At 33.2% G+C, this 13,004-nt stretch overlaps 1 protein-coding gene across 1 annotated transcript in view; it reads left to right on the forward strand.

The window, feature by feature from the left end:
- Window positions 1-13,004, forward strand: part of LOC127717627 (uncharacterized) — a 49,630-nt gene that overhangs the window by 1,741 nt on the left and 34,885 nt on the right. The window contains exon 2 of the mRNA XM_052223349.1: window positions 904-1,097. Within this exon, the coding sequence (XP_052079309.1) occupies window positions 904-1,097 (194 nt within the window). The remainder of the gene's footprint in view (window positions 1-903; window positions 1,098-13,004) is intronic.

The following is a 13,004-nucleotide window of genomic DNA, read 5'->3' on the forward strand; positions in this document are numbered from 1 at the left end:
CTCTTTTGTTTTCTATTTTCTTTGGTTTAACCGATTCGCACGATTTCAAGGTGCACATCACGTGCTTCTTGAATAACCTTCATATGGTACAAAGACTAAATTGTTTTAGGTTAAATTCAAAAGGGTTATTTGTGGAAAAAGAGGGGCAGGAAGATTTTTATCTGGCTGAATATTCATTTTCACCTATTGCGATTCTCGCTTATTATTTTTGCGGGAAAATTTAATTTATCTTTGTTTTGTACAAATTATTTAACTGCATTTTGTTGTAAGATTTTGTTTTTCGTTCTTACCAAGCCAGGATGGCCGTTTAAAAAAATTTCTTCCTCCCTCTCACCCCCCCACCAATCTGCTGTATCACTAGCCTGTCAAAACTGAGGTTGTTTGTTCGAATCCTGCACGTGACAGGTGCGCACCACTGCAATTTTAATGGACGAAGACCCATTGGTGGCCTATGGCTGTTTTATGCTCTATGGTCGGGTTGTTGTCTCTTTGACACATTCCCCATTTCCATTCTCAATTTTATGAATGTCAGTTTTCCTACCGAGTGTTGGTGATTCTCTCCAAGTACTCCCGCTTCCTCCACTAATTAACACTGAACGCCAAGAAATAGCACAATAGTGCTGATAGTGGCGTTAAACACCAATCAATCAATCTGTCAATCAATCAATCAGGACACGCAGGTACAACATTTTTATTCAATTAATGTTGTTGGTTTTAATTTATTTATGTTGAAATAAATGCCTATAAATCGTTTATTTACTTATCTATGCAGTAGTGGCTTTATCTGATATAACATATCCGCAAGTCCCTTCCTTCTCACAAATTTATGAGAGAGATAAAAATATTATTGTGAACTTGATCATTTTCAACACTTTTGTAAAAAATATAAAATCATGATTTCAGGTCTAGTCCAAATTGAAGTTTCATCGAATCACTACAGACATAAGCGAAACATTGACTTGCCTGACAGGTTGCATATCACCATACAGAATGATGATTTTCACCAATCATTTGAAGTAGAAAGACATGACAATGAAGATCAAAATATTCCACTGTATGTCAATGGACATCTTTACAAAAACTACCGTAATCCAAAGGTATGTCGAAAGGTTTCAGGGACGATCTAGGATTTTTAAAAGGGGGAGTAATTTCGAGTAATTGAAGAATAGCGCCGATTTTATACCAAATATTTAAATATATTGTGACAAACAGGATTTAAAAAAAAAAAAAACAAATGGCGATAAAAAAGGGATGGGGTGCTCCCGGGATCCACCACTGGGTTGAAAAGTAACAAACAATGGATAGGGAAATGTTATTTGTCTTCCTTCAGGGACGAACTAGGATTTTTAAAAGGGGGCGTAATTTCCGGTAATTGAAGAATAGCGCCGAATGCCTTTGTGTGCTCTGATCTTTACAACTTTAAAGTTCTGATATTTTTAAAGGAATTCTATTTTACTTTCGTTTTTTTTTTTATTCAAACGCCATGGAAACATATCTACGTTTTCAAGAAATTGACGTAATTATTTATCGTCTTGGTGATATTCTTATATGAGTCAGTGACATAGATCAAAAGAAGATTGGAACTTTGACCCCAATTTTTTTCAGATAATATAAAAATAAGGAGATGTAGTATGATTGCCAATGAAACAACTACCCACCAAAACGGTTCAGTTCGCCTAGGGTTAAATACGATACATTTGAAGTCGAGGCGGAAATGTTTTTGGTCAGACCGTACAAATGTCATTTGCTAAAGCAAAGTTGATCTTCCGACTATTCTACGGCTGCCACATGGTGAGCCTCGATCTGTTTACCCTTTTGGAGCATTTTTATAGCGAAATTGTGAAGAATTTTTCTTTCAGTTTATCTACATTTAAATTATTTCTGTACTAAAACCATTGAGATTCATCAAATAAACTTATCATAGATACCAGGCTTAAAATGTACGCCAGACGAGCGTTTCGCCTACAAAAGTTTCACCAGTAATGCTCGAATGAATAAACATAAAAAGGCCAAATAAAGTTCAAATCGATTGATTTATATGTTGCAATTATGTAATGCATAAAGAGTATTTACATGAATATTTTATGAAAAAAAAACTTTTAAATGCAGTCATGTGATTTCGATTCACTAGAGGTGATTTAAGTTTATCTGTATTAAAATTGAGAATGGAAATGGGGAATGTGTCAAAGAGACAACAACCCGACCATAGAACAGACAACAGCAGAAGGTCACCAACAGGTCTTCAATGCAGCGAGAAATTCCCGCACCCGGAGGCGTCCTTCAGCTGGCCCCTAAACAAATATATACTAGTATACTAGTTCAGTGATAATGAACGCCATACTAAACTCCAAATTGTACACAAGAAACTAAAATTAAAAATAATACAAGACTAACAAAGGCTAGAGGCTCCTGACTTGGGACAGGCGCAAAAATGCGGCGGGGTTAAACATGTTTATGAGATCTCAACCCCCCTCCTATACCTCTAGCCAATGTAGAAAAGTAAACGCATAACAATACGCACATTAAAATTCAGTTCAAGAGAAGTCCGAGTCTGATGTCAGAAGATGTAACCAAAGAAAATAAACAAAATGACAATTAGTCTATTTCTGTACAAGGCTCTTATTACAAAATCTCATTAAGACATTACTTTAAGAATACATATTGCTGTCTAATGGTAGACGGTAGTCATTCAAGGACGAGTAGATAAAGGAAGAAGTTGAATCATACCCACACCGTCTGAAATTTACATAACGTTGCATAACATGAACTTGATATACTTACATCAAATTAAGATACACCTGTGACGTAAATCTTTTGTTCAAACTCTCTATTATTTTTCAGGAATGGAGGGGTGATCTGAGCCGGATCACCCCTACCAGATCATCCTATCTGGAGTTTCTTTGTTCTGCATGCTTTCCTTTGTTCTGTAACATTTTGGCGGGAATGTCAAATTTATACTAAAACTTATAAATATTTATATGGAAAAGACTAACTATCAAAATTTGTGTTGAAAATTTAGTGTCTATGCTGGGAATCGAGTTCAAGAACTTTAGCATATAGACACTCGAGTCATACCACTAAACCAGCACGACTGGATACAAATCAATGTTAATTTAACATATTTAAACATTGTGTCCAGGGCTCATAAAGGGTATATACTATATAGTAATATATACAGTTTATAATAATGGTTGTGTGGCGTTCTAAACTAGATTGTATGAAGCGTAATTGATTTTTTTTTTTATCTAATCAAGAACAGCTGATAACGGATTTTTTTAAATTGGGATCGTAGTAATACAATGAACACCAAATAACTTTTATTTGCGAGTCGTAATTCCATCGTATACTATATCACTAAAATTCAACAACATTATCGACCAGGGGCGGATCCAGGATTTTAGGTTAGGGTTGCGCAAACTTAAATTTTTTGGAGGTAAAATTATCGAAATATTCTTTATTAAGCGGAGGACAACCCATGCTTTGCAAATTTAAAGGGGGGGCACACGCCCACCACTCTCCCGCCTGAATCCGCCCCTGTCGACAACTTGTTTTCCGATGAGATCTTGGCTGAATTTCTGATAGTATCTTAGCGGATAAAAATGAATATTTTCCATTGAGTGCCATTCCTCTTCTGTGCATCTACAAAATATCAAATGTGTTCACTCAGTTGAATTCTTTTGTAACATTGAACACATTAACATTATTCAATAATGAAATTTAGAGAAAATGGTATTTCACTTAAAGATTTGATTTTAATTTTACCGTTTAAGATATCATTTCCTTGAAATTTAAAATGTTGTATTTTGATTTTGTACATCAAAAATCGTTTTTGCATTTAGATATATACATTCAAAACAGAAAAATTACTCGGATAGTTTCTACAATACTATTGTGGTTTAATAGAATAAATAGTTTAAGAAACTGAAATGGTCACGATGGCGTATTCGGTATATTTTTAAAAAATTTTCGTTGTCAGAATTTGAATATAGTACTTATGAATAGAATTTGAGGGGTATGGATAAGACTTGAATACCATTTGTATTAAATAATGGGCGGGGTTTTATTAAATTTTCAACTAAAACGCGTAACATAATCGTATTTGTTCAATGTTGTTATCTGGATATGTGTCCAGTGGCAAACATAACAGTTATATCGGCAGTGCAAATGACGGCGTTAATCTTAAAATAAAAGAGTTTTCCACTTGAGTTAAAAATCCAGATATGTTTTGAATCATGCGGGTTTTTTTTTCTAAAACTTTTTGCTTCCTTTCTGATAGAATAGAAGAATGAAAAATATTTTCAGTTTGCTTGTATGTTGCTATTTAAGACTCATCTAACAAATGCATAAAGTCGGGTTTTTTTCTTTGTTATGAGCAAAGGAAAGAAAAAAAAATAGGGTTATTAGAAATAAGAAAATGTGGTATGAGTACATTAACCAATGAAACACTGTTTTCTTGTTTAATTCTATTTCATCTAATAGAATGGTTTAAAATATAGAATCACATTTTGTTTCCGATGTAACAAATATTCGAGCACACCCTTATTAGTTAAATAACATAGACAAGAGTGTTACATACCTGGAAATTCTAGTTGTATCATTTCATTTTCTTAGACGAATCTACATCCAATATTTATCAAACGAAAATACACATAATCCATTAACATATATGCATAAACACTAGTTTTGTTTTTTCTCTAACCCGACACCACTTAAGACACAAATAAAATATCATTTCAATCCCACAAAAAAAAAAAGAAAAAAAAAAGACGTGCGTATCCAATGACTTATAACATAAATCTGGTAGAACTTTATTCAAGATCTTTTCATAGTAATTATTCTACTATTCATTTAGAACATAGCAAAGTGCTCTCGACCAATGAAATTGTAGGATTTCGTGTTTCTTAATTGTGAAGAATGAATGGAGTCATTTTCTTAGTACATATAGGGGATTATCCTATTGTTTAGGCCTACTTACAGTTCAAAACAAAGAGTTTCTATAAATGAGTTACAAATGCCCCGAAGCACATTTATCAACTTGAAGGAATTTGTGATTAAAACTGACTAAAAATTGAATTTTGAAACAAAAAAACAAAATTTTTTTAGATAAAGTGTACTGGTGCCGTCACATTGGTAGCGTTAACGTTGTTATTAGTATATTAATAACTTCAAATTACTAAAAAAACATAAACAATATGAATGCAATGCAAAAAAAAAAAAAAAAGAAAAAACAAGTTTTAAAATTATAAATAAAACCTAAATCTTTAGCGCCAACTCTTTCAAAAACTCAGATTACTGGATCCGCGGTTGGTGGGAATAGTGATTTCCAATATTCGGAAAAAATTCTAAAAAAAAGGAATTTAGTTTAACTTTTGAATATATTTTAAAACCCCTTAAACTAAGAAAAGGCCTAAGATTATACTTAAGTATAAGGTACATATAGAGCTACCTTAACTTTTCTAAAATACATAAAATCAGTCAAATGTATGCGTTTTTCGCAGAACATGGCTAGATTAGCTCCCATTTAATTGAATAATAATTATATTCAGTAATATTTCGTTTGTTTATTGCTAAATATTAACGATCATTGTAATTTTCGTAAATTCACCTATAATTAACAAAACCAAGAGATAACAGAGGGTAGTTCTATAATTTCATTCTACCCTTATTTCTCAATCTCGTTAGTGTGTATTCCGAAAAGTACTCACAGTTTTTACACGCATGGAATTCATGCAATAATATTTCTTTTGATTTGTTCGTGCCTGCTTACACAAGTATTATGAAATACACCGCCTGGTATCGATTGTAACTGTTAGATAAGTACAAAACTGTATGAAGGAAGGAAGCGATGAAAAATCCTGTTTTTTTTTTTGGGGGGGGGGGGGGGGGGGGGTTTCTACATATATTAGACAAATTTCCCCTGGATTTGTTTTGTTTCACTAACTGGGACAAAATCAAAACGTTTTAAGACCTACTCTGTGGAATTCGAAGTCTATATATAGGATAATGGATATTTGTTCATTTTTTTTCTAAAACCTACCATGAATACATGCAGTTTTGAGTCATCTTTCGGCATGCTAACTGTCAAGCGAAATATTCAGAAATACGCAAAGATGTTGATTATACCTCACAGTAATCATATGAATCTAACAATGTATGTTTTAGTAAAAGATTGAAGGACTTTTGAAAAATGCCCCTGTTTTGATATGAATTCATGGAAAATCAACATACCCCCTGTTTTATTGTTGTAAAAGGGAAGTGATAAAACAGTTTATTTTAAATCAAAATTAGAAAAAAAAAAAATCTTTATCATGTATTGTTAGAGTTAAAAAAATATATTGTTGTCTCTGGAAAATAAAATATTGCCCTTCCATTCAGCATCTCCCATGAAAGATGAATGGTCGGTGCCTTGGAGATGGTACAAATCTGTTTTATAGATATGATGGCGTGGATTTATCTTTTAATTAAGATTTAACTAGCATATACCATTATTAGGCTGGATGGTTTGATACAAGATAATGTTGAGTTTTCATTCAGCGACTCCTCGGGTGATTGAAGTTTTGTTTTCAAAAAAGAATAAATTGCAAGTGGATAAATCGGAATCTTTTGATATTCTACATTTATCACGTCATACATAATTTGTCCCACTTCTTTTGTATCTCTTAAGAATCTCTCCTGAGGGATTTGTTTTCTACTTATTATATTGTCATATATTTATTTTTTTTTTCACCCTAAGGGTGAGTGGCGACCAGAAATACGGTATTTGGTCTATTTCAGACCAGCAGTAAACTCTTGCCAAAACGGGACGTTCGTTTGGCTGTGCTGGATGTATAAGTACGCAACCACGTTCGGTCAGAATAGGGAGTTAAATCCTATGCCTCGTGTGTAGAGAGAGTGCCACACACTCTGAACGTTAAGAACACCTACAACAACTCTTTGGGGTCCGTAGGTGAGCCGTTGCAGGGAAGAATTCTGTCCCTATCCGATATACCTTCATTTTCCGGTAATAGTCCAAATTTTCTTGACCTTCATCCCGGAAAGCGTCTATTACAAGATCCACTTATTTTATCTATTGTTAATGTGTTCTCGTCCTGAACATGCATGACATATTTGCCACTGGACTTTAAGCAAACATCGATAAATCAATCAATTTCCTTCCAATCCCCTTTAGTAACAGTAGGGGGAAGTTTTGCATTATAAATATTTTGTTCTTCCCACGCTCGTCCACCAAAACAACCTGTTCTCTTATGCGCCAATTTGTTTGGTTATTTAAGTTGGTTACGTATTCTTTAATTGTTTTACACAGCAACATCAATTTAATCCCAGTGCTTTATACAATTATGTATTGTTCAAATTATCAATGTAAATAATCAAAACAAACTTTTACACGGATGAGTACATGCAATGAGCTAACATATATCATACGGTAATAAGAGAAAGGTTCCGATTTAAGTATTCCTTAGTTAAGTGAAGACTTAAGTAATTTTATGCATACGACTTGAGAATTTTACTTAACTAAGGGAATTCTGAGTGAAATCTAAGTTTAAGGAACACTTAAGTTAAGATGTTTTATGCATACGGGCCATATTTGCTACTTTTTATTTAAAAGAAAGAAACTTGTAATCGTCAAAAAACATTTTAAGATTCAAAGTTTAATAAGTAGGAAGTTTAAAAATCAATTTGAAAACTAATTACAAACTATTCAGTTTAATTTAGAACACAGCATTTATTTCAAAATAGCCAGTAGCAATTTTTGTTTTAAAATCTAAGACTTGATTACGATACAATGAAATCTTACACTTGTGGTCATTCGTGCGTAGTTACTAAGTACATGGAAAAAGTGTGTACTATGAAAATTAGAAGGCAAATTCAAGCAATTTGATTGGACGAGAAGTTGTAAGTATGTGCTAAATATACAAATACTTCGTTAAGTGAGTAGATGGTCAGCTTAAATTGATCTTAAATTTTGCCTACGCATTATTGGGTACAAGACGGTGAAAATGAAAAAGAAAACTATTACAGAATGCAATAATTTTTTTTAAAATGTTATAATCTGAAGATTCGTTCTTGATATATAAGGTGTGTGTTAAGTTAGCGAAAGTCCAAATAACTGTCCATTCCTGGGAAATAATGGGCGTCGGTCTAACGGGCCTTCCCCATTATTTCCCAGGAATGGACCGAATAGGCACCAAATGATCTAACTGCAGTTGTAACTATACAATTATACGATGTACTTTAATTGTTGTGATTTTGGTTTGCTGTTTCGTTAAAATTCACACCTTATTTATTTATATAATTTTCAAATACAATAAGTTTTATATAAGACTCGCGATTTGATAATAATACATGTACACTAAAAATAGAATGCATATATTCAATGCGTAACGAAATAATATACAATTTGCAAGAATAGCAGCTTGTTAGATGAATGATTACGATTAAGTTAAATGTTAAAAATCCAAGACAGCCTTATTCTAGTCTATATAGTAACAATATATCTGTTCTAAAATATTCATAGCTTTATATCATTTTATCACCCTAATTTTTAAACGAGAATTAATTTCATTTTGTTGCCATCAGATGAGCAGAACGAACCCTTTTCATTATCCAATATAGGTTTGTTAAATACTACACAAAAGGGATTACAGGAATCACAAAAATATTAGTACATAAAACTCGACAGAATAAAGTACAATATCAATCATCTACACCTGGGCTGATATGCATAAAACCTCTTTTAAGATAAGATATTCAATCGTAGTTCTAATTTATCGTAGGACATGTAGAAACATCCGTCTGTTCGGAACAAATCTTAACTCAAGTCCTGAATCCTCCGTACAAATAATAGATCAAACAAAGACAAACAACAACGAACAACACATCGTCCATCGGCTGACCTAAGGATGTAGTCAGGTCAGGTTTAGGAATTTTTGTCAGATGTTCGGACTCCTTGGGTATTTTCCTATGATACATGGTAAAATATTTTGCCCCATATCACCCACTTTTATTTTCATAGAAGACTTCAATAGCTCATAAAAAGGTCATTGCCAAAATTTAAGCAGATTCTAGATTTTTTTCTTACGATTTGAGACTCAAATAATGCCAATGCTAAATATAAGGTAAAAGTCCGAGTCAGCCTTTTCCCGCCATTTAAAAAAAATCAAATATCTTAAAAAGAAGCAAAACTTTTAAACACACAAAGGAACCTGAACAGTCATAGTTTATATGTCATTGGTTAGCCATCTTTCATACTTTATTATTTTTTGGGACTTGGTAACCTTATGATTTTGCTATGGTCGATGTAACAATTGATGTACGGGTTTTAACGACATGGTATGTTATACTTTAAAGATATACAACATTTTTAATGCGACCGACGATTTGTTTTCTTAAAAAAAAATTAATTTTATATGTTGTTTTAATTTTCTGCGAAAATATCTTCATACTCATTAAAATCGAATTTTATAGGAAATTCGGAAATGTGAATAAAAGGGTAAATACGTCAATGAGAAAGCAACCCAACGACAAAATCAACAAAATAAACATCTAGAGGGCAGCATATAGTCCTCAACAATGGACAGGTGTCTATAATATATGTTAAGCTCTATATCATTCCTAGTCTGTAAAAGTTATGAATTAAATTAACAAAGATAAAACACAAGGCTACACCTAAAAAACTACAACAAAACAAACATTAACATTCAAAACACAAGGCTACACATAAACAACTACAACAAAACCAACATTAACATTCAAAACACAAGGCTGCACCTAAACAACTACAACAAAACAAACATTAACATTCAAAACACAAGGCTGCACCTAAACAACTACAACAAAACCAACATTAACATTCAAAACACAAGGCTACACATAAACAACTACAACAAAACCAACATTAACATTCAAAACACAAGGCTACACATAAACAACTACAACAAAACCAACATTAACATTCAAAACACAAGGCTGCACCTAAACAACTACAACAAAACCAACATTAACATTCAAAACACAAGGCTACACCTAAACAACTACAACAAAACCAACATTAACATTCAAAACACAAGGCTACACCTAAACAACTACAACAAAACCAACATTAACATTCAAAACACAAGGCTACACCTAAACAACTACAACAAAACCAACATTAACATTCAAAACACAAGGCTGCACCTAAACAACTACAACAAAACCAACATTAACATTCAAAACACAAGGCTACACCTAAACAACTACAACAAAACCAACATTAACATTCAAAACACAAGGCTACACCTAAACAACTACAACAAAACCAACATTAACATTCAAAACACAAGGCTACACCTAAACAACTACAACAAAACCAACATAAACATTCAAAACACAAGGCTGCACCTAAACAACTACAACAAAACCAACATTAACATTCAAAACACAAGGCTACACCTAAACAACTACAACAAAACCATCATCTAATAAACAAGGGAAATATTCCCATTCAGTATTTCACCCCACCATCTAATAAACAAGGGAAATATTCCCATTCAGTATTTCACCCCATCATCTAATAAAAAAGGGAAATATTCCCATTCAGTATTTCACCCCATCATCTAATAAAAAAGGGAAATATTCCCATTCAGTATTTCACCCCACCATCTAATAAAAAAGGGAAATATTCCCATTCAGTAATATTCTGAAATGCACAAGGGATCTAATAGGATTAAATCTTGGTGCGACTGGTTTTGTTTATACCATTATGTGACCTGGCCATAGGCTCTTTCCCTTAACTTTTCTTATTTTCAACAGCTTATAACTAGTGCAAAAATAAATGATGATTGAATGGATTTTAATCATAAAATGTATATAGAAAATAAATATTATACATAAACTTAATAAAATCACGAGAAATATATTATCATGAATTTTATTATTAAGTATTAATATTTATAATCTTATGAAAAGGTAAATAAAAATTTCACATTAAATTCATACTTGATTTAACAAGGAAGTCAGACATGAAGTTCAAGTTCATCATGATCATGATGATCATCATGAAGGTACACACCGCGTGCACTATGATAATGGACCATGACTGACTTCCTAGTTGTTACCTCCTAGTGATAGCTTTTAAATAAGTTTAATGTTAGACTAATGTTACAAAAAATTGGTAACGCTTCTTTTGTTGTTTGATGTATGAGTCTGACATTTATATAATTTAACAGTCATGCCTTTAAATGTTCAAGAAAAAAAGCTTTGCACAAAGCTTTAATATATACCGAGTAAGCAAAAGTTTGCAACAAACAGTTTCAGTTTTAGATTTAAAAAATAAAGCATACTATCAAGTACATCTTACAAAACATGTTTAACCACGCCGTATTTTTGCGCCTGTCCCAAGTCAGGAACCTCCAATCTTTTTTAGTCTTTTTGGATTTTTTTAATTTTGATTCATTTGTATTTGTCAGAGATTAGTGTGGCATTCATTTCTCTTAACTAGTTTACTAATTTAATATACTGTTTAGGGGGCCAGCTTAATCCCGGCATAAGATGCGGGATTTTCTCGCTGCGTTGAAGACCCATTGGTGGCCTTTGATCGGGTTGTTGTCTCTTTTTCGTTTTCTATTCTATTTTTGAACAAGACAAGTAACAGATTAATATATCATAGAAAATAAACCAGAAAGTTAATTTTTGACACAGTAAAAACAATAATAAAAACATTATATCTTTAAACCATTTTAATATATTTTTTTTAATTGGAATATTGTAACGTGTAACAAATGAGGCATTTAAATCTAAAACGATTCATTCAAGCTGTCCATAAACAATACGACGTTACCAAAAATATGTAACCATCTATTTATGCAATGTACATCAAACTTAGAATATACACTGGCTCCTTGCAAATATAAAACAACATCAATCAATTATGTATATACAAATACAATGCTATTAAATGGTCACTATCAGACAATGCGGGCTGGTGCAGTCTCCCTTAACTTCCTAATTGGACACTCTGTAACTATCAGAGACTACGGGCTGGTGCAGCCTGTCCTCCAAGTGGAACAGTCTGCTCTGACAACTTTACTTATATAAGATCAGCTTGTACATTTACGTTGTACCCAGTACAATGACTTAGTGTCCTCGCAATATTACAGCTCAATTATAATGTAATATATTCGTATATGCGATTCTTCTTTATAAGACCATCGACAGAACTGGATTAGTATTTTTCACCCGCTTATATATTCGTAGTCGAATACATTATTTCACTGATGGTGTGTTTCCAAATGTTTCCCTAACTGAATACAGAAAATCCCCGATGAACACTCCTAGAACCCTCGACCTTACCGCTAACTTTCCCGCCAAATGTCTGAAACAACAAAATGCTTTCCAGTGGCGGATCCAGATCTTTTCATAAAGGGGGGGGGGGGGGGGGGGCTGACTGACCTAAAAGGGGGCCGCTCCCGTCATGCTTCAGTGTTCAGTGATTCCTTATATAATCAACCAAATTTTCCCCACCAAAGGGGGGAGGGCCCAGACCCCCAGCCCCCCCCCCCCTCCCCCCCCCCCCCCTGGATCCGCCTATGCTTTCACAAACGTAAAACATGTACTGCTATATCATATATAAGAAGATTCTTCTAATCGGTAACAGTAACGATAAAAAAACATCACAATACATATGTTGCTAAACGTGTTTTACTAAGTATATTTGATTTAGAGTACGTAAATTCATTGTCTGTGGACGGGTACACCAACAAGGTCACCAATGCTATAGAAACGCGAGTTCTCAGCTGATATTTGTTTAAGGGAAATAATAAAAAGACAAAGAAATGTTGGTTATAATTGAGGCACGTTGCTGCATATTCAAGTTGACAAAAACCTGTTAACTACGTACGACTTGGCTTGAATATTACGGCGAGTAGAAATACAAGGACCTATATTTGTAATACATCCGGTTTAAGTTCTCAGACATGTATTAATTAATCTCTAAAAATTAACACAAGAATGTTTTGACTGAATGG

Source organism: Mytilus californianus, unplaced genomic scaffold (assembly GCF_021869535.1).
Source record: "Mytilus californianus isolate M0D057914Y unplaced genomic scaffold, xbMytCali1.0.p SCAF_10, whole genome shotgun sequence".
Classification (NCBI taxonomy): Eukaryota; Metazoa; Mollusca; class Bivalvia; order Mytilida; family Mytilidae; genus Mytilus; species Mytilus californianus.